This window comes from Uloborus diversus, chromosome 1 (assembly GCF_026930045.1).
Source record: "Uloborus diversus isolate 005 chromosome 1, Udiv.v.3.1, whole genome shotgun sequence".
In the NCBI taxonomy this organism is placed as follows: domain Eukaryota; kingdom Metazoa; phylum Arthropoda; class Arachnida; order Araneae; family Uloboridae; genus Uloborus; species Uloborus diversus.
The window spans coordinates 117716685-117742247 of NC_072731.1; the positions used below are offsets into that span (position 1 = coordinate 117716685).

Consider the following 25563-nt stretch of genomic DNA (forward strand, 5'->3'; position numbering starts at 1 on the left):
AATAGTTTTTGCCGACAACCGATGAGGAAAAACAACATGCATATTTCATTAAAACATTTCCACTATTCTGTCAAATTTCTTTTGTCTTTGCCATTAGAAAAAGCAATAAATAGTGCAGTCGAGTATTAAATAACACAAAGAAATATACACCTTTTAGATGATAATGAATTAATGAAAATTATGTATAAAAGTAAAGCACGGTAAACAAGGAGAAGAAAAGGAGAGTCAGAAAATGTGTTCGCAAAAGACCTTGAACAAGCTATCCACAATTATGGACTTTTTTCAAAAATAATGTAGTGAAAAAAGAGAGCAAAATAAAGATTTCATAATTTAAATTGTAAGTTACTTTTTATTATTTTCAAAGGTAATTATTAATTTTGGAACGAGTCTTTTGTACTTGATTTATCTTCTTTCAAAAACTTTTTACCAATAACATTAATTATTCCCTTTATATAGCCATTGATTTATTATTGTTACTTTTTAAGACAAATGTTGTCAATTTAGAAAGGTAAAGAAAATTTACCCACTTAATTAAATACTCCGCTCAATCGAATATTTCTTAGAACCGACAATATTGTATTAGCGGGGCCCACAGTATTTGAATTTTCCCAAGCGTAAAATATTTGCTAACCTTCTTGTGATTTCTGAGGAAAAAACATTAATTCATAGGTACTTGATAAAATCTGCAATTATTCTGTCCCTGCATATTTTTTCTATTTAAATAATAGCACTGAATTAGCATTCTTCCATATCTCTCTGGTTTGGCAAGTGCTAAATCCTAATTGCTTTTAGAGCAATATTTTCCTTTTAAAACTTTGTTTCATGTTTTGCTTGCTGATTCATTTTATTTTCTCTTTTGTTATGATTTTCACACAATTGCTTTGAGTTTTAAAGAATTTATTTGAAATTAATATTGTTAGAATGATGTGACCATGATGTAAAATCTGTCTGCCGCTAAGCCCTTGGACGCTGTGATTTGCGATCAAGACAAGTGTCACATGTCGGAAACATGAATAAGTTCACATCTCACTGAACAAGCCTCTGCAGATATATTTTTATATTACAATTAGATATTGAATGAAATGTTCAAATGTTCTTAACTTTTCTCCTCAATGAAAATAATATAATTTATGTACATAAGCACCCCTCCCCCTCCCCACTGGTTTCTTCCCAATTTGGCTGTTGCTGATATCAACTTTAAAAGATCGAGCAATTTCCAGATAAACTTTTTGAAGTAAAAAAGAAGCAACAGTATTTTCAGGGGTGCTCTGATCTGAGGTCATTATGACTCTCAAAAAATATATTTATTTGAAAAAAATTGGCCAACTTTACAGCAAGAATGGAGACAGTATAGCATAAATAGTAGAATCATTTTAATGATGCCAAATGTGTGTAGGCTCAAAGTTGATCATTTGGTAAAATTCAGTTTCGTTCAGTAAATTGAGAATTTCCTTCCTTCTAAAAAATAAGTTTGGAACACCCGTAAGTATTTTAAATGTTATCTGCTAACTAAAAAATAATTTTAATTATTAATCTTTTTAGTTTTTGAATTAGAATCATAAAATAATACTAAATAGAAAAGTAGCAGTATTTACTCTTTCCCCCATCTTCTAGATTAGAGGAAGAAGAAGGAGCTAGGCAGAAATTGCAGCTTGAAAAAGTTACTTTAGATTCAAAAATAAAGAAGTTAGAAGAGGATTTTGCTACTTTAGAAGACAGTAATCAAAAAGTAATTAATTGTTTGTTTTTCTTTAGTATATGTATTAAAGATTGTATAAAGTTTTGAAAGTTCTTTTACATTTTAAAAATATTTTTCTAGGTTGTTAAAGAAAGGAAAATACTAGAAGAAAAACTCTTAGAGGTATCTCAAAATCTTAGTGAAGAAGAAGAAAAATCTAAACATTTATCAAAATTAAAAACTAGACATGAAGCAACAATAGCTGATATTGATGAAAAGCTTAGAAGAGAACAGCAGGTAATTAATATTTTATACCACTTAGTAAAGAAAACATAAGTAATTAATTTTTTTATTAGCCTAAGTTCACACTAACCCTTTTTACAGTAAAACAAATTCTTACGAATATTGAAACTTTAATGACACTTATAATCCTCTTATAATTCAAAAGATTTCAATCCCATCCAATAATGTGGGATTTTTTTTCTTTTCATTATTGGTAGGTTATATTCAATATCATGTTCATTCTGTTTCATTATTCAAAAAATGCATAAAGTAGTATTTATTCAACTTCCATTGATTTTTTTTTTTTTTTTTTTTTTTTGAGAGAGGGGCACAAAAACTAGACAATTGGAAAATTACCAACCCCACCTGCCCCTTTTATAGTTAATTATAATGTTGTAACCTCTCTCTCCACTTAAAAAGTTTCTGCCTAAGCTATTTACTCAACAGATGTGCAGCCTGCCGATCTAGCTTTGTGAATGTGTTGATGTGGCCCTCTGAGGATGAAGCATTGAAAAAACTTCAAAACTAGAGCTTTAATTAAAGTTTTGCCAAGTAAAAAATAATAATAATTAATTTTTTTTCTAGTACCAGAAACAGGTCATTTGGCTTAGAAAGTGTAACTGGTATAATTTAAATAAGTTCTCTTTCGTTTTTCTATGTCTTGTGTTTCATTTTTGTAAACATTTAATGTAGTAACACAATAACAAAATATGAAGTTCAAATTATGTAACCATTTCCATGGTGCCATAAATGTTGTTAAATGCCTTAGCACTGCAAGTTGATCCCATTTTAAATTAGTGATCTGTTATTTGTCTGATTTCAAGGAGTCGTACTCTCTAATTACATAATACATCAGAACCTCGTTTATACGGCCCCCGTTTATCCAGATGTCTGGTTTATCCGTATCAAATTTGTAAAGTCTAAGAAAATTTATATTCACTCAAATAATAATTCTAAATAGCAATAGCAAGAACAAAACTATAAATGCTCCTAATATACGCTCTTTATTTCATATAATTGTACAACTACTCCTGCATGACATAACACCCCAAAGTCCCCCACATCTACCATTTGCATGGTTCATCTGTTTTAGATATCGAGGAGTTCCCCCGACAAATGGGACCGCAGGGACAGTTAAGCATGGACCCTAAGCATTTAATTCGACATCCTTGCCAGTCGACCTTTACCAGCAAGCTCAACAAGAGAAATATTGCCCATTTATTAAATTTTAAAACAATACATAGTTGCAATCTTTTGATAAGCAGATGAATTTTTTCTCATCATGCAGGATGCTTACAATAAGAAAAACATTAAAGTTTTTGTTAAAACAAACATTGTATGAGGAAAACAATAGCAACATTAAATAAAAGTAATATAATGAAAATAAAATATAATAAAACTATTTGCTTTTTCTATCCCTCCCCCCCCCCCCCAAGACACACACAAATTCTTCAAAAGGGAGAAATATTAGGCTGATAAATATAATTCAAAGATAAAAAAGAAATTTATTTGTCCCCCCCCCCCTTTTTTTAATTCCCTGAATTAGATATCCCTTTTTTGAAAATAAAATAAAAAGTTGGTTCATTAAGGGACAGGAATGTGGGTGAGCTAGAGCTGCCAGAAGATTTTGGCTTGTGTAGCTGTGAGGAGTTTTCTCTTAAGTGAAATTTAGATGAAATTGGGCATTTCTACAAGAAGTGCTTTATACTGTGTACAACTCCTGAATAGGTTTTGCAATAAATTATGGGCATCTAATAAACAACATGGCTTATTTGGAGTGTCATTCTGACACCAAAAAGCTGAACTATAAATGATAAGTGATTGTGAATAACAGTCCTATGGAATTTTGTTACAAATCATTAGTTTTTGAGATAAGTCTGCATATTTACAAATGTGTTTACTTATTACCCATATTACCAGGATTTTCGTTTATCCGGATATCCTTCGGCCCTAGTTAGCCCAAATAAACTAGGTTGTACTGTACTGTGAATAAGTAGTTGATAAGTAAAAAATGCATGAACACTAATTTATTAGCTAGTTAAAATGATTTTTCATTCATGTTGGTTTATAAAAAGTAAAGTTTTAGACAAATATATAAAATTGCATAACTTTTTTTTCTAGTGGCAATTAACAATTGCTTTCTCTGCTGCTTTCGAATGTAATGTGAGATTAAATATAATTATCCTGATCATTATAAATATGAAACTTTAAATAAGAAATTTGAAGCTTTTTTATTGCAGAATTTGCTTATTGCTTAATGGCAAAACCAGGTTTGTTACAAACAAAAAGCTAAAGCTGTTATGTCTGGCTTCTAGTTTCCCTGTGAATTCACATTAAAGATGAATAGATAGGAAACTCCTGGACTTTGCCAAGTTTGGACAAAATGTTTTATGAAAGATACTTACAAGTGCACTTACTTACAACAACTTACAAGACAGAATGCTTGATTTCAGTCATCAGTTTTAAAATCTGCAATATTCTTGCTTTACACTGAAAAAAGTTCAAAAGTAGTAATTTTGGGAATTTCCTGATTTTTGATTACAATCTTCTGCTTTGACACTGTAAAGGGATGTAACTTCTTAAAAGAGTTTTTCTACGACATTTTTTATGGTGTTAATTTTTTTTAGATGTGTTTTAAGTATTATAATATTGCTACTTACATAAAAACTGTTAACTGTGTTTCCAATAATTCTGTCTTGGATAGTGTCTTAAAAAACTTTATATCAGTCTTTAAAAGTCCTTAATTTATTTGACTGTCCCCTCCCCCTTTTTTCTACTCATTCAATTTGCTTTAAACTTAATAGGTTAGGCAAGAATTGGAACGAGCCTCTCGTAAAGTTGAAACAGAGTTAAATGATTTAAAAGAGCAATTATTAGAGAAGAAGCAACACATTGAAGAAGTACAAATGCAGCTAGCAAGGAAAGAAGATGAGTTAGCTCAAGCACTCAATAAGTAATTACATGCTTCATTTTGATGCTTGTAACATATAGAAAATATAATTTTAAAATATTTTGAAAAACTATTTACTGTTAAATTTTTAAAGAAAATATTTAAGATTAGTTGTTACTAATTGTTGCATTACTTGAAAAGTAAAAGCTGTATAATTGTTCAAACAACTATTTTTATGTTATTTAAGGTGTGACGAAGAACTTGTTGCTAAAGCTCAAGCTCAGAAATTCCTTAGAGAAATGGAAAATCAACTGACAGAAGTTCAAGAGGATTTAGAAGCAGAAAAAGAAGCAAGAGCGAAGGTAGAAAAACAAAAACGAGACTTAAATGAGGTAATTTAACCCTTGATTGATTGTATTCCCCCCTCCCTCTTAAGTTGTCTTTTATTAAGTGTGTTGTAGTGCATGAAAAATGAATGTCACACTATTCATGTCATTATTAATCTTCATCATATCTTCTCAAACTACTTCCGAATATTCCTTGACTGCATTCTACATGCTGTGCGTTTTGTTTAAAAGTAATGGCCAATAGATTATTTTCCCCTTAGTTAAGAAAAAAACGAGCTGATGTGTGCATTACATGACTTCCTTTTACTCCAATTTAATGTCATTTCCCCATTACTGGCATGTCATTCAAGTGTTTACTCTCTAAATATCATCAACAGTGGCCAAATTGAAACAGATTTTTGAAAAAAATAGATAAAATCACCACATTTGTCACCAAGTTGACGACAAAACTTACCGACCAAAAAACTGGCGATATATCCCCAAGTGTCTGCCAAATTATTACACCACTTGAGTTTACATCGAAATTAACAACGATTTCTCCCCTCGCAAAAGACCCCTTTAGAAACACCTGAATGCAACCAAAAAGGGAGGTGCACAACTAGACTTCACTGGGAGTCTATGTACCAAATTTCAACTTTCTAAGACATATCGTTCTTGGGTTATGCAACATACATACGCACATCTGTACATACATACACACGTACATACAGAAGTCACGAGAAAATTCGTTGTAATTAACTCGGGAATCGTCATTACGGATATTTCGCGTGTCTATACGTTCTTAGGCACTTATCCACGTCTGGTCAAGTCGAAAAAAACTCGATATTCATTTGGGGTTGAGTAAAAATGCAAGGTCGATTTTTGAGTGAAAATTTTTTTGCGAATACAATACTTTCTTTTTTGTAAAAGGAAGTAATAAATACATTTTTTTCTTTGTTTTGGTAAAATAACTGTTAAGGATGCTCTTCGAGAAGTTATGAAATATGTCAAAAATAACTCGTTTAGTTGAATTAAAAATAAAATAATAAAAATAATTGAACTAATATAACTAGAGTGCTCGGGAAAAAGAGTATAAGTCAAAAATTGAGTAAAATCAGGTTATTTCATATTTATACTATATGGACCTTATCTTTCATTGCGGTTCAGATAGTAAATGTCAATTCGTTTTAATTCTTTGTGAAAGCAATATAGTATAAAGCAGGTAAGTCATTTTTGCTAAAGGGAAAAAGAGTATAAGTCGAACTGTACTGTTAAGAGCATTCATCAGTATTTTTGACTTATACTCTTTTGCCCGAGCACCCTAGATAAAACAAATTAACTGCAACTGCTTGGCAGATCATCTTAATAAAGCAGGTATACTGCCCTCAAATATTTATCAAGTCTGCAAAGTGGATCCCATGAATACAGAACACCTTCTTAAGTGAACTTAGAGCCAGAGACATGGTGAAATACCCAAATTATATTGGATTGCCAGAACTCTGATTAACATTACATTTATTAAACTCAACCCTTTGTTCTTTCAGGGGCGGATCTAGAGGGGTGCCATGGCCCCTCCCAAAGCCTTGTGATTGTAAGAATTTTTTTAAGAAAAAAAGAAGAAAAAAATATGAGAAGATATCAAAATTTAACACATGTGTTTTACTGAAAAAACAGTGTAGGCCTTAATTGGGAGATAAATTATGTCCCTATCCTCAAAACAAAACTTTTATTTCCAAAATTTTTCTCCATCTTTTACATCATTTCTTGATTCCAACTACAGACACTTGGACGATCTCTAAATGCTGCTGTTCTCAGAGTATACCTATTGTTCACAAGACCAAAGAGAGCCTAAATTTTCGTTTTTATGGCTTTAATTTCGAAACTAGGGAGAGAACCTCCCTTTCCCATGCGTTTTCACAAATGCCTTGACATGTAGCAAAAAAATTGCATTTTAAGTCTTTTATTTGGAAAAGGTCAACGGAAACTAGCTTATCCAGCCCTTACCACTTAACTTGCTTAAAAGCAACTTAAATGAAATTTTTTGGACTTCAATTACAAACGATTTTTGATAGGACCCCCCCCCCCCTAGTTTATATCGTGATGATAGCTTTAAAAGGAGGTTTTTGGAGGAATTAACGAATCTTCCATCCCTTGATTAAATATGTATAAATATAGTTAAAAATCGAATTTTTAGAGCCTCGAATGCAAAATATTTCCAGGAAGGAAGGATTCTGAGCACCTTCACATTTCCTTTAATGTAAGCAAACATTACCTAAAGGTGCATTTTTAGGCTAGACAGCTTAAGAGCTAGAGAAGAGTACCCCTCCTCTTCTAACTTCTCAATGTATAATAACAGAACATTTTGGTTTCTAAGTTTTATTTTCAAAAAGCATTTTGGGGCCAGCGCCCGAAACCTGACCTTTCTCCGTACATCATCAAAAATAGACAAAATGCGTTTTTAGTTTCATAATTTTCAGAAAATACTCGGAAATTTAAATTTTGAAACATTTTCGAGGGAGATTCCTAAATCCACACCTTCACTTAATGTCTCGATACCCCAAAAATTGAGTTTTTGAAACTTCATTTTAATAAAATTTCATGGGAAGTTCGGAGTTTGTTCAAAAATTTCGGATGGCCCCTCCCAAAACAATCGGTTGGATCCGCCACTGTGTTCTTTGTTGGGCAGACAATAAGAAATTTGCAAGAATATATCGTTATTTTTTTCTTTAATATTTAGTTAAAAGGATTGAGCCAAAATCGGGAGAAGCTATCCAAATTTTTGAGTAGTTTGAGAAAGTTTTTTAGAACCTTATTTTGGGAATAAGTCCAATCCTACATCTTTAAAAATTGTTTTTTGGATTAAAGTGCTGAGATTTAAGCCAACTTTCCTGTAATTATTTCAATGAAAGTTCATAACTTTCTTAAAATATACATTAAAGTGATTGTTCAAATCAAATTTTTACCTCTGTTATGTCAAACTTTTCGACAGTGATCTGAAATTTGGAAAAGTCTGTGGTTTAAAGATTTAGGGTCCTTAACTATAAGTAAAAAAATTTTAAATTGAAAAAAAGCCTGTTTGATTTGTAATCTGTTTAAATTCCTTTCCAGTTTCTTTGAAAAACAGATTTATCTATTTATTTATTTAATTTTTAAAGCTGTTTAACTTCTGATGTGGCGCTTACAATCCCCCCCCCCCCCCCCCAATGCAGCTCATACAGTCGATTATTTCATTTCTTGAATAAATATTGCAAACTTTTTTTTTCTTCCCATTTTCGCTTTTTTTTTTTTTTTTGTCTTTATCTTTACTAATAATAAAGCTGAAATTCTCTCCCTGTCAGGATCTCTGTGACGCACATAGCACCTAGACCGTTCAATTGATCTTCATGAAATTTGGCAAAGAATCAGTTTGTAGCATGGGGGTGTGCACCTTTAAGCGATTTTTCGAAAATTCGATTTTGTTCTTTTTCTATTCCAATTTTAAGAACATTTTCCTAAGCAAAATTATCATAAAATGGACGACTAAATTACCAAGTTATCATAATGTGGAACCGAAACGTGGGCAAGCCAATTGGCGAGAAATTCATCATGCATTATTTGTAAATATACAGGGGAACGAAAATACCTTTTAATTTTCTACTACGGGCAAAGCCGTGCGGGTGCCACTAGTCATAAATACAAGCACCTGACCGAGAGATAAGAAATAACCAAATGTTTTTTTACACTTATTACACTTCATTACACTTATTTTTGCATGTTTCACGTATCAACTAGTTACTCACACAGAACTATTAATGCGAATTCCGTAGCATAACATGCCACATAATACGAAACGCAAATTCCATAAAGTTGAGCAAAGCTAAATCAACGCTGTTTGATACAAACAATGTGGTGTTTTCCCATTTGGTCCAAAAATTTCTCGTGGTTTTGACTGACAAGCTTATCTTGATGTGTTTGACAGTTTAGGCCAGTTGGAACCTCACCAAACAATGTAACTACCAGATGTCAAAACTCAAATTTAACAAAAAAAATTTTTCCCCGAGGTTTTTTCCCCCCAGGTTTTCCCCAAGAAAATAATTTTTCTCCTAACAATTCCCCTCAAAACCCATTTCCCCAAAATTTCCCCAGAGAGCAGCAGATTTCCCCAAAATGGGGAAATTTCCCCCAATCTGGCAACACTGCCCATAACTTGTAATTTACCCTACCCAGGACTCGTGCTAGGGAGCAGAATTGCTTTATTCCCGCAACTTTTTTAAAAATCTCTTTCCAGGCTGTTCCCACTGATCACCATTGACAGACCTACATTAAAAAGATCAGGAAATTTCCCATCTCCAGACCTGCCAACTCTTCTGTTTTCCAAAAGGAGACTCCTGTTTTTTACTCCATTCTCCCGGTTGTATAGTGTTGCCAGATGGTCAAATCCAGATTTCCCCAATTCCCTTCCAACTTTTCCCCAAAAAGCGATGTTTTCTATCAAAATTCCGCAAATTCAAAAATTATTTTTCCACTAATATTTTCGTAAAATGAATCGATATCCTGTAATATTTTTGTCTCTTGAAATTTTTTTTTCCCCCAAATAGCCAAATTTTCTTACAATATTCCACAACTTTTTTTCTTTCCATTTTCGCTTTCTTTTTGTCTTCTTTATCTTTCTTTATCTTTACTAATAATAAAGCTGAAAGTCTCTCTGTCTGGATATCTCTCTGTCTGTCAGGATCTCTGTGACATGCCTAGCGCCTAGACCGTTCGGCCCGATTTTCATGAAATTTGGCAAAGAATTAGTTAGTAGCATGGGGGTGTGCACCTTTAAGCGATTTTTCGAAAATTCAATTTTGTTCTTTTTCTATTCCAATTTTAAGAACATTTTCCGGAGCAAAATTATCATAAAATGGACGAGAAAATTCCAAGCCAATTGGCGAGAAATTCATCATGCATTATTTGTAAATATACAGGGGACCCAAAAGATCTTTTAATTTTTTACTACGGGCAAAGCCGTGCTGGTGCCACAAGTCATAAATACAAGCGCCTGACCGAGAGAGAAGAAATAGTCAAATATTTTTTTTCCTACTCGCATTTACTACTCTGCTTCTGTATGTACATTTAAACTATGATTTTTGTATATACAGTGAAACCTCCGAATAGCGGACAGTCAAGGGATCAGAAGTTTTGTTCATTATTGGGAGGTGTCCGCTATTAGGAGGAATCACTTAATTTACCTTTTTCAAAATGGGCTGTTGTACCCTTTGTAGAACACAATCGAAACAATTGCGAAAGGTTTACTACATTTTACGTCAAGTGTAATTAATCTTTTTTTTTTCTTAATAAAGGTATACTGACAGCACATACTTGTCTTAAAAAGCATTTAATCAATTGAAAGTAATCAGTTAAAACAGTTTGACATCTCTTTTTTGCATTACCAACGGCGGCGATTCGGCCAAGCAAACCCCCTCCCCCCCCCACACACATTTTTTATGGTTAATTTATTGATTTTATCTCGAGTATCACTATTGCATGATTGACAGTTGGCAATATGACCTCGAATATGGGCAAATCTTTTTCATGTCTAAAAATTAAACAACCCAACGAAACCACGGCGCCATTAAGCCGACTACTACCGGTGCCGGTCTGCTCAATTGCATCTCCCGAGAGCCCCAGTTAGAAAAAGCACCCAGTTTCCCCTTTTCTATCTTAACTTTTGAATAGTTATTGTGTACAAAATTCATTAAAATCTTAAGAAAAACGTACGTTAATTGTTAGACTGACATCAGTTTTCACTTATCTGCTTCAATACTCTCAAAACTAGCCGTAACAAAATTATGACTTTTTTTTCTTTTTCATTTTTTGCTGCCCGCAAAAGGTACCATGCCTTTTAGTTCTTTTTTTTTTTCTGCCCCCAACTTTTAAGCCCCAAACGCTGCATCTGCCTATTACCACCCTTTTAATTCCAAGAAACAGTGATAAGGAAATGACGAGGGGGGGGGGGATATCAGTTGTGGAGGATGAAAAGCTTTGTAAGGCAAGCAAGTTACTGAGATATTCTGTGAAAAAAAAAAAAAACGGAAGTGCTACGATCGCAAGGAAATTTTTTTGTGAAATAACTGTCCGTTATTCGGAGTGTCCGTTATTCAGAGTGAATTACATGGAATGGCCTATATTGAGGGACTGGGACTTGCAAAAATGTCCGTTAATTAGAGGTGTCCATTATTCGAGAGTGTCCGTTAAGGGAGGTTTCACTGTATTTATCCAAGAACATTTTTCATCGCACTTATTTTTACCCGTTTCACACATCAACTAGTCACTCACTCAGAACATTAATGCGAATTCCGTAGCATAATATTCCACATAATGCGAATTCCATGAGGTTGAGCAAAGCTAAACCAACGCTGTTTGATACAAACAATGTAACTACTACTTGATGCGAATTTAAATACGAAAAAAATTCTTTTTTCCCCAGGTTTTCCCCAAGAAAAAAAATTTTCCCCAAAGAATTCCCCTCAAAACCCATTTCCCCAAAATGTCCCCAGAGAGCACCTTATTTCCCCAAAATGGGGAAATTTCCCCCAATCTGGCAACACTGCGGTTGTATGTTTGAGTATCCAATTCTCCCGTTTTTTAAATTCTTTTTGGGTTTTTTGAGCAGTCACGATTGCTAATTGTTTTCACTTGACCGTCCTTGCCGTTTGGTTCCTTTTTCAACCCCACCGTCCTCTGCAGGCGCAGCTCCCCCAGTCCTGAGCATGTCCCCCGAAATCCGGTCGATGGGTGTCCATGCCCTACACACGCTTATGTACATACACTCATACATATACACAGTTACATACGCACTTACCTTTACACATATACCCGCCAACGTGCATTCACTCAGGTCTACGCACACACACAAGCCTACACATTCACAACAGTAACCGCCCAAGAGGAGGGGCAGGCTTGGGGGGGACAGAAGCTGTTTCTAGAAACAATAACTCCAATGAACAGGGTTCGTCGCAGCTCGTGATTGCAAAAAGCATAATTTGAATTCAAAATTTCAGAACTTAAATTAATTTTCTTTTCTTTTTTTTTTAAAATTAAACGTTATTTTCTTAAAATAGTTAATCACAGCCCTAATAGATGACGTGGCTAGCAGAGCAAACCCGCACTGCTCAGTGAGCGGCAAACATCTGACGGGTGCGTTCGGAGTGTCGACCGAAACACTTCCGGAGATGGTGTTTTGGTTTAACTCTACATTTGCACTTCGACTTCTATTTCTATCTCACGCATGCGCCATTGCCGTTTTCGCGGTATCGTTCAGTTTGATACCATTGATGAATGATATCACCTATTAACTTTAATACTTCTTGCAGAGTTAGTGAAAGAACTAACATTTCATCTTTCTGTGAATAACAGACGAAGAGACTTCTTTAAAATAACTAAAATGTATTAACATGTGAGAAAAAAGTAAATATAATTGTATAAACTATTAACTGAAGCTACAGGTAAAAAGATAAATTAAATATGACTAGCTTGTTCGCTAAGCTCCATCCTAATACTGCTAATCTATTACTATGATCAGCTAAGCATCATCGGGAATCAGCCGAGCAATACGAGCTCCACTCAAGCTACCTTTTACAGGACAGACATCACTGACCGAGTCTTAAAAAAGAGAGTGCGAATCTCAACTCCGTTCGCTGTTAAATAACCTGTCCTCATCAGTATTCACATCAATGCCCACACGTCCACGCAACCAATGAGAATGCACCAAATGGCAGAGACGCCTCCCTGCTAAGCCAATGGCGGGAGTCCAATACGTCACGCGTCCAATCCGACAGCCAGCTTCCGATTCACTTAGATCGTTAGTCCGAACGAGCATCGGTTGATTATCATGAAGTTTAGTTGCATGGGCAAAAGTAAGTGTAGAGGTGATTGTAGCAATTCTATTTCTAACACAGTTTTCAAGCGCATTCTAACTGCACCGCGTGTTTTCATTTTGATCCTTGATCTACAGCGTCCGTTGTAGTTTAACATTCATCTTTAGCTATGTCTGAAAAAAAAAAGAAATATCTACAAACTTATGAGAGCGATTATGCGAATGAGTTCTTTTTCATAAAAAAATCAAATAAAGGTCTGCATTACGCGTTTTGTGAAGAGTTCGCTATAGACATTAGTATCAGCCATAGAGGAAGAAATGACATTGTGCAGCATATTCGAATGAAAAAGCTGTAGTAATTACATTTTTTTAAACTGTCCATTAACCCTTTTCAATCTACAGTACAAGAATTTTTAAAGAACTGCACTGGAATAGTATGAAATTAACACATTATGTAACATCAATCTACTTTGAACTAGAAATACTTGATATAACTGTTTTTTATTCATTATAGCATTGTTTAAAATCTCCCCTTTTCTCCCTTAAAGCTTTGAATGGATCTCCCTTTTTTTCTTTTCATAAGGTTGGCAGATCTGCCATCACAGATTTAGTTAACCAATTAAAATGGGATGACTTCTGATAATTTTCAACTGCTATCTTATTATCAATGAACAGAATAACTTAAGAGTTTAGCCTCAAAGAAAGTGGAATAGAAGATTGAGAATAGCTTTATTCTTTTGGTTTACTAACCGGCTCAAGCATCGTTTGAAATTTTAAGTGTATCTTCAACTCCTAGTTGTATGAAACAAAATGTAATTTTTAACCTATTTTACGTCAAAGCTGCGCCAAAATCCGTTTGTCTGCAAAAATTGATTTTTTTTGTATTTTTTTCTTCGTTTGGAGGCCATGATACATTTTTTATAACAATTCAGAGTACTTCATTAGTGCACCATTTATTAAATGATTGATTTAAGAAAAGAATCTTGCCTATGTAGTGGAAATTTAGGGATTTTAACTTTACACAAATTTTTTTAAGAGGAAAAATATCTCTAAAATAATAAGATGCACATTTATTCTAGAAAAAAAATGGAATTTTCCCTTTCAATGTTGTGCTCATTAAAAAGGTTTTGTGCTTCATGATATACAAACACTCTGATCAAATAAATATTTATCTCAAATGTTTAAGCAATAAAAGAAAAAAAAAATGACTGCTCCCACTTCAATTTAAAAAATCTCACTTGAAATTTTGGTCAGAATGTTCGATCCCACCTTACTCTTTTTCCTTAGTGTGAACCCTGATCAACCCAAACATAAACTATGAACTAATTGTGTTGATAAATCTTTTTAAATATTTTTTCCAGGAATTGGAGGCATTGAAAAATGAGCTTTTAGATTCAATCGATTCCACTGCAACGCAACAGGCTTTAAGATCAAAAATGGAAGAGGAACTTACTTTATTAAAAAGAAATTTAGAAGAAGAAACTTCAATTCATCAAAATCAAATAGGAGATCTGCGGCAAAAGCATACAATGGTTGTAGAGAAACTAAATGAACAATTAGATGCTGCCCAAAAGGTAAGCTTGATAAAATCATTCTTTCACGTTTTATGATTACTTTAGGACATATCTTTTATTTCTATTTTATTTAAAGACTATTTTCACCATTTAAATATTATCTGATCATATACACATCTTATGTCTGGAATTTTATAGTTTTAAAGTGATGCAGTAAGCTAAATAAATGCAGTAACTTTTTTCAAATAAATAAATAAATAAAGATTGAGTTGTACATACCACTGAAAGAAGATCAGTTTAATTTTTTAAACGATACAAGTTCCCCCCCCTCCCCACAATAAATGAACTATTGGAGAGACATAATGTCCACTAAAACTAAGTATTGTTGAATTTGATAGTAATTTGATTACCTTAATTTAGATTAAAAAATATTAAGTTGAATATCATCCTGCAAGTATGGCAATATGACATGGCTTCTTCTTTAGGATTTTTCATAGTTATTATTTTTCCTTTTTACTTCAGTATAAAAGCAAAAACATTTTGTTTCATTTTTGGTGTTCATATAGTATTTTCGCATTTTGTAGAAAATGTGACTATAGTGGAAACCCTGATCCCACCCACTGTCTATTCCTAAAAGACCTCAAAATTATGAATGGTAAATGACTAGTTTCAATAGTTTAAGAATATTTTTACATTACTTTGTGGAAGAAAAAGAAAATTGTTTTCTCCCTCTTAGGCAGTTATGAAGAAATAAAGCATGTTTCATACAGCTGATTGCTTTCAAATGAGATCAAAGTAAATGTTTCTAAGTTGATTTTTATGAGTGTTTAAATAAGAGACAAGTATATTACATGCTTAGTAATACAGCTAACAATTCTAGAACTTCTGCACACAATACAACAAGTACAGTCGAACTAGTTTATAATGAGTGTCAAGGGGATCTTTTCATAGTAGAGTGCTTTTAAAAACACAGGCCTAGTAAAATATGAAAAAACAACTTTTTTTCTATGCAGACCCGAAGAAGTTAGATAGTTTGAACAGGGCTGCCGCTGACGACTAAAAAAGTGACTATTGTGACTACCTTGAAGGGTTGCCGACTATGATGACTATTTTAGCCTAAATTAAGGCAAAAACGACTATTTTGTAAAAAACTGCTACTACTTCAGTCGAAAAGCGACTAAAATGTAAAAAATACGACAGATGTATGAAAAAAAATGTAAAAATTTAAAAAAAAAAAAAGCTTTTTTAAGTAACAGCGGCCGAACTTTTTTGATTTCAAACTCACTCAGGTCTGCTGAATTATGGGAAAACTCGTAAAATGGGTTAGGGTGACCTCATTTATTGGCAAGGATAAGTAAAACAGCCATTTTTTTCTCTCCTAGCGCCATCTGTCACGAGATTCATATTTCTTGCCAACAAGAATAACAATAACCCCTCTTAAAGAGGAATATTAGGTTTATTAATGGTTTTTATGGTCCGCAATTAGAACATTGTACCTTGTACGGTAGGAAGTAATTAAGATTTCACAAACAAATGCACTTAATTTAATTTCAAAAAAAGGTGATTCAATAGCAAAGTCAAGTTTAAGTGGGCAAAGTTGACCTTTTTAGGTATTTTGTGTTACTCTGGATCATCATTCACTTCTGGTAACCCGGCTATTTTTCTCTGCTTGATGTTCTCTGCAGCTGCAATATATTTGGACGATGTTAATTAATTAACATAGAGCATTCTGCTTTTTTATTGCTGTTATTTCCATTTTTCTGAAAATATAAATGAAACTTAAATGTGTAAATGTGCATCTCTAAGCTCTAATGATTATTTCATCTGCTAAAGTGATAGTGAATTTAGAAGTGTTAAGTATATTGTTTTTTAATGAAATACTACAACGTGTTGTAAACACTTTCTTTTGTTTAAACCCTATTAATGATAAAAAGATTTGGGGGATGACTTATTACATTTTTTCAACCACTTGCCTACAAGTAACCATTACAATTATATGAGTGCTAATATTAACCTTGCCTTATTTAATGAACATACACCATTCTGTCTTTTTTGCCTCTTTATTTTCATTTTACTGTAAATTTAAATAAAACTTTAATGTATAAATGTAAATAAAAGCTTTTGATTGCTATGCTTAGTTGATTGTAAATTTAATAACACTGTTTAGTTTTAGTGATTTTTTTTAAATTTAAAAGTCAAAACAACTAACGTGCATTAGCAATGCTTTTAAACGGAAAAGTGTTTAACTGCAATTGACATATTACAGCAGCCAGCAGATAGTTTCTTTTCAGGCTATTGGGTAATCCGTTATATCATATAGTGAAACATGTCAAAAATTTTGCTTTGTTTGATGGGTATGCAGAATAGTATGGATAATAAGTTATTTTATTTGAGAAAGAAAATTGACTGATTAATATTTAAAAGTAAAAATGTGTGTGTGTGTTTACTTCTATATTTTGGAACATTTCAGAAAGTAATTACCAACTATAATTAAATGAATCAATCAACCAAGGTTTTGAAGCACAACAATTGCATTTTGTGCTTCAAAACGTTGCTTAATTGATTCATTTAATTTTCAGCACAGAGGTATTTATTCATTACTGACTATAATGTTTTCATTGTTTTATAAAAATATCTCTATTATATACAAAACTTTCACATTCTTATCATTGAAATACGATTGGTATGAAACCATGTCGGGAACAACGTTTGTGTGTAACTGTCCAGGTGATCCCGCTTATATGCTATACAATTGAGATATGTCTATTCATCAAAAAAGTATGTCATTTAATATTGATACTATTTAAAAAATAATAAAAGACTATTTTGATACTATTTTCCTTGTTTTGCGACTTTTTTTCATTTAAGATGCTACTAAAACGACTATTTTTAGGATCATAATTCAGTGGCAGCCCTGTTTGAACTGTCATATCTTTTCCTGCATTAGTTTAAATTTTAGCTGCAATATGCACAGGAGTAGTACATCACAAATAAAAAAGAAAGCTATCACTTGTTTGCAGGATTTGGGATTTCCCCTGAGCTTTTGATTGACTTCAGAGTTTAAAAAAAATATTTCTAAGAAATAATTTGCTGCGCTGGAGATGTGGAAGTCAATGGAATCGAGTCAGCAGAATCACAAAAATATTGCTTGCTATAACACGGGTTTGCTCCTTAAAAGCCAGTTATTCTCCCATAGACTTAACATTATACCATGTCTGGTTTCCTTGTTACCTACTCGAGTTCTGGTAAATCAGGGCTTGTTACACGAGCCTGACTGTACTTATGTTCTATGAAAAAGTAAGCTCTTCCCAAATACGTGGTGTAACACAAATGTGTACGTAGTTTTTAAGGTTTTTTTTTTTTTTTTTAAATTCTTAATCACAGATAAAGTAATTATCTTCTGTGCTAATGTGTTTTAAATTCTTTTAATTCTAAGCTTCATTTATAATCATTAGTCACTTAGTTATCAGTCACTTAATGTTATCGAAAGGCTCTACTCTCGGTGTCATTAAGCAGAGACTCTCGGGGGGAGACTCTACTAAGGGATGCAGCTGTATACTTATTGCAGCATTGCTCTTTAGATTGTATAAGTTAATACCTGAAAATCCAATAAATACGTTTTAGAATGATTTTAGATTAAATAATATCAAAAGTTTGAAATCTGTTATGTGTTATTTTGACATGGTTAATGCAAAATTTATTGAATATTTGAATTTTTATTTTATTTATATTTTTCATTTCTGTATTTTTTTAATGGTGCTTTTTGTTTTCTGAATTATTTATTCTTTTTTCAGGCAAAAGCTGTTCTTGAAAAAATGAAATCTAATTTAGAGAGTGAAAACAGCACACTGTCTTCTGAGTTACAAACTTTGTCGTCTGCTCGGCAAGAATCTGAAAGACGGCGAAAGCAAATAGAGAATCAACTTCAAGAAGTTTCTATTAAATTTGAGGAAGTTGAGCGCAGCAAAGCTGAGATGACTGAAAGAGCACAGAAATTGCAAGTTAGTTTTATTTTTAGTTTAAGGAAAATGGTTCCTAACTGACTTCGACGATCCTGTATCGTCGCGGCGTTTCTAGCCGTTTTTGCTTCGGCCAAATATATGTCGGCAGTCCTTCCAGGGGCAGAATACCTGTTATTGCGCTTCTCTGTTGGGTTCTGGTGCTTTTAGGGGAGAGGTACTCAAGCTCTTTTCCTCAGTCAAAAGGGACGTAACTTATATTATTTCAAGAAACTGTTGTTGTAATTTGTTTTACTAAGATATTAACATTTCAAGTACTCTTAGATGGTACACGTATAATGCTTTAAATAATCAGGCAAGATATTTTTATCTTTCTGTGGAAGCTTTGTTTCTCAACATTTTGCTATTTGAACTCATAATGAATGAGTGTAAAAATAATTCCTTACAGGTACCAATATTTTTATGCTTGAATAAAGCAAAGAAACGGAAATGTGTTTTTCTTATCAAAAACCCCCACCTTCTTACAAAGTATTCTTCACAAAATTTATCATAATCCTCAAGTTTTATAATTTATTTGACACAATATTATTATTTTTTTAATTCTCTGACATATTTTACCTTTGTATGAGTATGTTTTATTTTTTTTAAACATTATAATGTGTTTACTGCGCTTTTTATTTATTTATATTTTATTATTATTATTTATTTTTACTTCCTTTTACAAAAAAGGAAGTATTGTATTCGCGAAAAAAATTTCACTCAAAAATCGCCCTTAATTTCCATTTTGCTCACCCCCAAATGAATGTTGAGTTTTTTTTTCGATTCGACCACATGCGGAAAAGTGCCTAAGAATGTATAGACACGCGAAATATCCATTTTGACCATCACCGAGGTAATTACAACGACTTTTCTCGTGACGTCTGTATGTATGTGCGTATGTGCGTATGTGCGTATGTGCGTATGTATCTCGCATAACTCAAAAATGGTATGTCCTAGAAAGTTGAAATTTGGTACATAGACTCGTAGTGGGGTCTAGTTGTGCACCTCCTATTTTGGTTGCATTCGGGTGTTTCTAAAGGGGTCTTTTGCACCTTTTTGGGGGGAAATCATTGTTAATTTCGATGCAAACTCAAGTGGTGTTATAATTTGGCGGTCACTTGGCGATATATCGCCAGTCTTTTGGTTGCCAAGTTTTGTCGCCAACTTGGCGAAAAATTTGGCGATTTTTTTTTTTTTTTTTTTAAATCTGCTTTCAATGTGGCCATTGCTAGTGATATTTAAAGAGTTAGAGAGAGAATCCCATTAAAATTGCAATAATAGGGAAATAGCATTAAATTGGTGTAAAAGGAAGTCATGTGATGCACACATCAGCTCGTTTATTTATTTATTTTTAAATAATGATATTTTCAAACTTAAATTATAACTTTTTAGATTCGTGGCACCCTTTGATGAAATTTTAGTGAAACGGTTTGGAATATTTTTAATTTCACAAACAAAAATTAGGACGACCGCATTGACTATACGTAAAAGTTGACCATGCAAAACATAAAATGTATACGAAAGCACAAATAAAATGGTAATATCTTGAATTCTTTTGTTTAATATACGCTTTACTCATACCAAATAAAACATTTCTTTTCTCCCTATCGTTTTCAGATTTTATGTATTGTCTTAGAATAACTTCAATATGTTAATTGCACCTTCTTTTATGAGATTTCTAAAATTTATTTGGTTTCTTTTCAATAATCAAATTGCCTTAATTAGTAAATTATCCTATGAAACTAGCTAAAATTTATCAAAGTATGTTTGAAAAAAGAAAAAAAAATCCGACTTGATTTCAAGCAAGATTTCCTTTTTTTTCATCTGAAGTGTATATCAGATGGTTTGAAATTTTGCAGTAGTAAAGCTTGCTTTGAAATTCCTTTCTGATTTAAACTGTTTTGATGTAAGAAAATGATGTGAAAGGGTTGACCACTAGACACTGTGACTTTCTGACTACTCTTTGAATGGAACTAACTTGCTCAGATGTTTGCGAAAAGCGCTCCTTAGGGAATGGACCTCCCAGGGCGCCTCTGTTATTCCGCTCTAAGCTGGGGGCCTTTAGTTACATGCACAGAAATATCCTTTAGGGAAATATCGCTGCAAGTTTTGATCTTTTGTGCTCATTTATCTTTAAAATACTTCCCACACTTGAGCAACTGATATCTGGGCACTCAGAAGGGATTCAAAGTTGTAGGAGTTATGACAAAAGAACGGACCAGCAAATGGATGTTTCTGTGTGTATTGGTCGCTTTGAAGTGTCACAATGTATCAAAAGGCACCAAAGAATACTTTTTATCCTCTTAGAAAATCATTCACACAGTTAAAGCATTTTTGTTCATTCAATTCCCTTGCTCACAGGTTGAATCTATCAGTCAATTGTTTGAAGAATGCTTTGTTGAAGCATTTTGAAAGATATATGATCTTACATTTAACGGTTTTGATTTCTTAGGTTTACAAAAATAATAATGATATACTAAGATAGAAGCAAAAAGAAAAATAAATTAATAAAATAATTATTGCTATAAAAATTATTGCTTTATGGTCCATCCTCTATTGTTCATTATTATCCCGTTATGCACTGTGTAAATTTAATGAATATTTCAGTACAGTTTTCAGGGTTTGTGCCAGTCATGGAAATCCTGTAAAGTTATGGGAAAAAATATGCGAATTTCAGACCTGGAAAAGTCATGGAAAATTGAAATTTCCATCGAAAGTCATGGAAATTTATTTCAAGTCATGGAAAATGTCCTGGACAAAGAGAAAGTAACCGTAACTAAAAGAGCATTACAAATCTTGAGTTATTTATCAGTACAAAGCAATAAAAGCTATTAAAAGTAAAAGTAGAAAATTGAATGATCCCAAAATCAAATCTGAATTTTGAAATCTCATTGCATCCACTTCTGTCGCAACCGTTTGCCTTTTTTTCCGATGTGATTTTACTGCTTGGACATCACTTATTTTGAATAAACTGTTATTTTCAGCACTTATTATGTTTCATATTCTGTAGTAGTGAACTTGCACGTTCTTAGTTTTGCCACGCCCACTCAAAAAAAGCAATTCAATTGCATCCGAGTTCAATTCCATCACTCATAAGAACTTATTTATTAAATTTGTCAGAATCAACCTAAATTGTTAAAGGTTTTAGAAAATAAAGATCTTTAGTCAGTCGATAGAATACAGGAAAAGGAATTTTAATACTCGAAAACAGTAGTGCCCAACATACGGCCCGCAAAACTAATCCATGCGACTGACTGCTATGCTCAATGTCAGGAATCAAACATGTTCTGGAATGTCTGAACCTATTAATTTATATGCATTTGAAAATGTGCAAATAAGCAAACAAAACAAGTATACTTTTAAATAAGAAGATTGGTTCATTACTGAACGGTTTTTACGAAAAAGACCTGGTTTAGAAACATAAAGAACTAAATTCTGTGACTTTACATTAAAGATCCAAAATACTATCAAGTTACCTGGATAATTAAATGCTCTGTTGACACTAAAAGGCAATTTTTTATGCAAATTTATTGAAACTTATTGATGACTCATTCAACCTTTGTCTTATTCAATATATCATTCTGCATGTTTATTAAAAAAAGTGCTAGACACTTAAGCATCATCATATTCATTTCACTGCCTTTATACTTCACTTAAATTTATATGATGAAGGCAAATAAAAGAATAGTTTAGTTTTTTAAGCATACACTTATATTTTTTCATTACGAGTAAGTGCTTCAATAAGGCTGTGGCATTCATGTAGACATTTTGCTAATGCTCATTTCCAAAAATTAGCAAGTTTGCAATTAAATAATTCTATTATCTTTGTTTAACAAGGTCATGAAAGTTTTCATTGAAGTCATGAAAAAGTCTTGGAAAAGTCATGGAATTTTTTCATCCAAATTAAGTATGAACCCTGATATTAGCAACCTTGTATTTTATTGCCCTATTTAATCCAGTGCCTAAAATCTAATGAAGCGAAGCGATTTTCGAATGCAAGCTCAACAGCAAAAACAACATTAAAATCCCAATATCAAAATGGAGAGAAAAGTACAATTACAGTGTAGCAAGAAGCAACCCCATTCGTTATCTGCTACATGCCCTTTAAGGGTTTTTGGGCTAATCCTGGTAATGTGTTGAAGTTCAGATCCTAGGTAGGCTTTCATTCTTTTTCCCTAAATCATGCTGTACAGCAGCACCAACTAGGACTACTAGTACTATTTATTGCCCAAAGTCAAACGAGAAGTTCTCCACCATTTGTACTGGTTATTTCCAATTTTTTAAATTTTGCCACTTACAACTCAATTAATATGATGTATAAATTATAGTTAAAAGCCTTTTCAGCTTGAAGAAATCTTGTTTGTAAAAAATGTCAATATTGACTATATTTGAAAAAAATGTCAATATTCGACAGGTTTTTGACACTTTTAAACAAGTTTTTGCCATGTCTTGTCAAAAACCCAACCCAGCTTTTAACCCATCTGTATGAGAGATTTTTTTATGTTGATTTTCATTGTCACTGTCTTAATCATGGGCGCTAGATTAATTTTCCTTATTGATGAAATTAACTATTATTCCATCGGTAATAGTGTTGTTCATCAGTATTCTTCCATTCATGTATATCTTCGTTGTTAATTGGCTCAGACAATGGCATTTTCATCACTAAATCCAAAAGCTCTTCACTACTTTCATTGGAATTTTCGAGCTCTTCTAAATTTGTTGTATCAATGATTTTCCTCCAATACATGCTATCCTTTTAAAAGAAGGAGTAGGGTAGAGCAGGGGTGCAGAAAATGTTTTTACTGCCAACATTTCCCCCAATCTATATAAAAATTTCCATAAAATGTTACAATATGTTTTATGTTTCAGATAAAAATTCATTCATTACTATAGGTATAGATAATTTTGAAAAAAACAAACAAAAACAATTGCATCTTTAAAACTAATAGAATGAACTGGTAACATGTAGAACTAGGTATCTAAAAACTAAATTAAGTAAAAACATGCAAGTTTTAATTAAAAGCTCCTATCTAATATTTATTATTAAATGTAAATTATTATCCAACAAATAGTTAATGAAAATATGCATTCAAAAGACACTTGCGAAAAAAATCAGAAAATTAAAAAAAATATAAATAAATCGAATTTGCAAAACTTCCCCAGATGGTTCAAATTTCCCCTGATCCTAGATCACCGGATCGGACATATTCTGCACCTGTGGGGTAGAGAAGTGCAGGATACAATGGAAAAAAATTTCAGCCATAGTTTTAAAAATAAAACTAGAACAGAAAAGAAGTCCTTAAAGTATTTGATAGCTTATTTAAAGCGGAAACTAGGATAGTGGGTATTCTACTGTATATGCATGTACTTTCTTTTGTTTTTGAGTATATATTTCGAAAAATATCTTACAGGTACAAATTAGCATTTCTCTATCTGAACCCACCCCCTTTTTTTTCAGAAAGAGAGAGTGAGAAATCATTTTGTTATTTAATGAGTGACCACTATCATTTCTTTGCAATACAATGTACTTTGAAAACAGCAATTGTGATGAATTTATCTCCAAATCAATTTTAGGCTGAAATGGAATCTGTAAGTGTACAATTAGAAGAAATGGAATCAAAAGCTTCTCAAGCTCTTAAAAGTGCTGCAACATTAGAATCACAACTGGCTGAAAGTCAAGTAAGTTTGTTTTCCCTTTATAAAAATAGTCCTTTTTATAATGGAAAAACAATTATTATTATTATTCAAATAAACTTTCTCTTTCTACTGCAAATCAAGTGTTCACAGAAAAATTTCATCTCATACCTCAATTATCAGCTGAAGTTGGGACGTAAAAGTATGTTTCAGCTGTTTTGAAGCTTGAAAAAATGCAGAATGTATTACTTTGCAAATCATTCTGCATACTAATTCTGACTGATAAAACTTAAGTACACTGTTTGCTGCTGGTTCAACATAGCACAAAATACAAGGGTTTCCTCTCGCTAGCGTAGGCAATTTTGAATGAAACATGTTTATCGTAAGCAGGAGGAGTTTTAGCATCCAATGCAAGAACTGTTGGACATAGAGGACATAATTAAGCTATAGCCACCAGCTACAGGGCTGCTACGCAAAAAAAAGGAAATTGAAAATCATCAATTGCCAACTAGTTGCTACCTCAATAAATAAATTAATGACTTTAAAGTGTGCAAATAGATAAAGACATAACGTAATTGGTAAAATATTTACCACCAAAATCAAAATGCTGGTGTATGTGCTACATGTTTAACCAAGCATATGCGGTGGCCCAAGCAGATGTGATGTCCAATTGTTTTCATCACCATGGCAGAAAGCTGCCGACACAGCAACATCGCCGCAGAATGAGAGACAGCGCAGAAAGATTTTGCACTAAAGGGGGATAAAGGGAAAGGGAAAAAAAAGTCAGCAATAAGAACATTCTGCAGAACAATAACAAAGGATAGCTGTTTCACGGTAAAAAATGTACTCGACTGCGAATTAAGGAAAAAGCCTGATTTTCTGGGAAAAATAAAATAATTGCCACATTTTACAACAAAAAAAAACTTTGGCGAGCGCAAAAATTGAGCGATCAAAGCTGTGGTAGTCTGCAGCATCAGAGATCGGGAAATATGGCATGGATAAAAACTGGTTCTAACCAGAACTTCTCCTATGTGGAGCAATTTTAAAGCAACCTTGTGTTGATCAAAGAAGTGTGGTTTCCCATTGGCTTTGCAATGGCCATGTTTTTGTTTGTTTGTGTGAAAGATTTGTGATGACCTATTTTTGAGCTTTTTTTCACCTCTGTTGAAAAATTGCTTTAAGCCCTTAAAAAATGGCTTATTGCAGTGTCGTAGGTTGCAGCAACAGGAAACAGATGGAATACTTGATAAATTGGGTGGTATTTTGGGCTGACCAATTGTTATTCAGATAGGGGTGCTTATCTGAATGAAAATTCTTTCTTTTTGGAGGAGTTATAGATTTTTTTCGAAATGCATGTTCTAATTAAATTATTTTTTCTTCTTATGAAGGAAACTATCGTTT

The 25563-nt window shown here is 32.8% G+C and overlaps 1 protein-coding gene across 1 annotated transcript in view; it reads left to right on the forward strand.

Moving 5' to 3' along the window:
• Window positions 1-25563, forward strand: part of LOC129234547 (myosin heavy chain, non-muscle-like) — a 113676-nt gene that overhangs the window by 43604 nt on the left and 44509 nt on the right. Inside the window, 7 exon segments of the mRNA XM_054868565.1 lie at window positions 1615-1729; window positions 1820-1975; window positions 4765-4913; window positions 5098-5242; window positions 14378-14590; window positions 18325-18531; window positions 24103-24207. Coding sequence (XP_054724540.1) covers window positions 1615-1729; window positions 1820-1975; window positions 4765-4913; window positions 5098-5242; window positions 14378-14590; window positions 18325-18531; window positions 24103-24207 — 1090 coding nt within the window.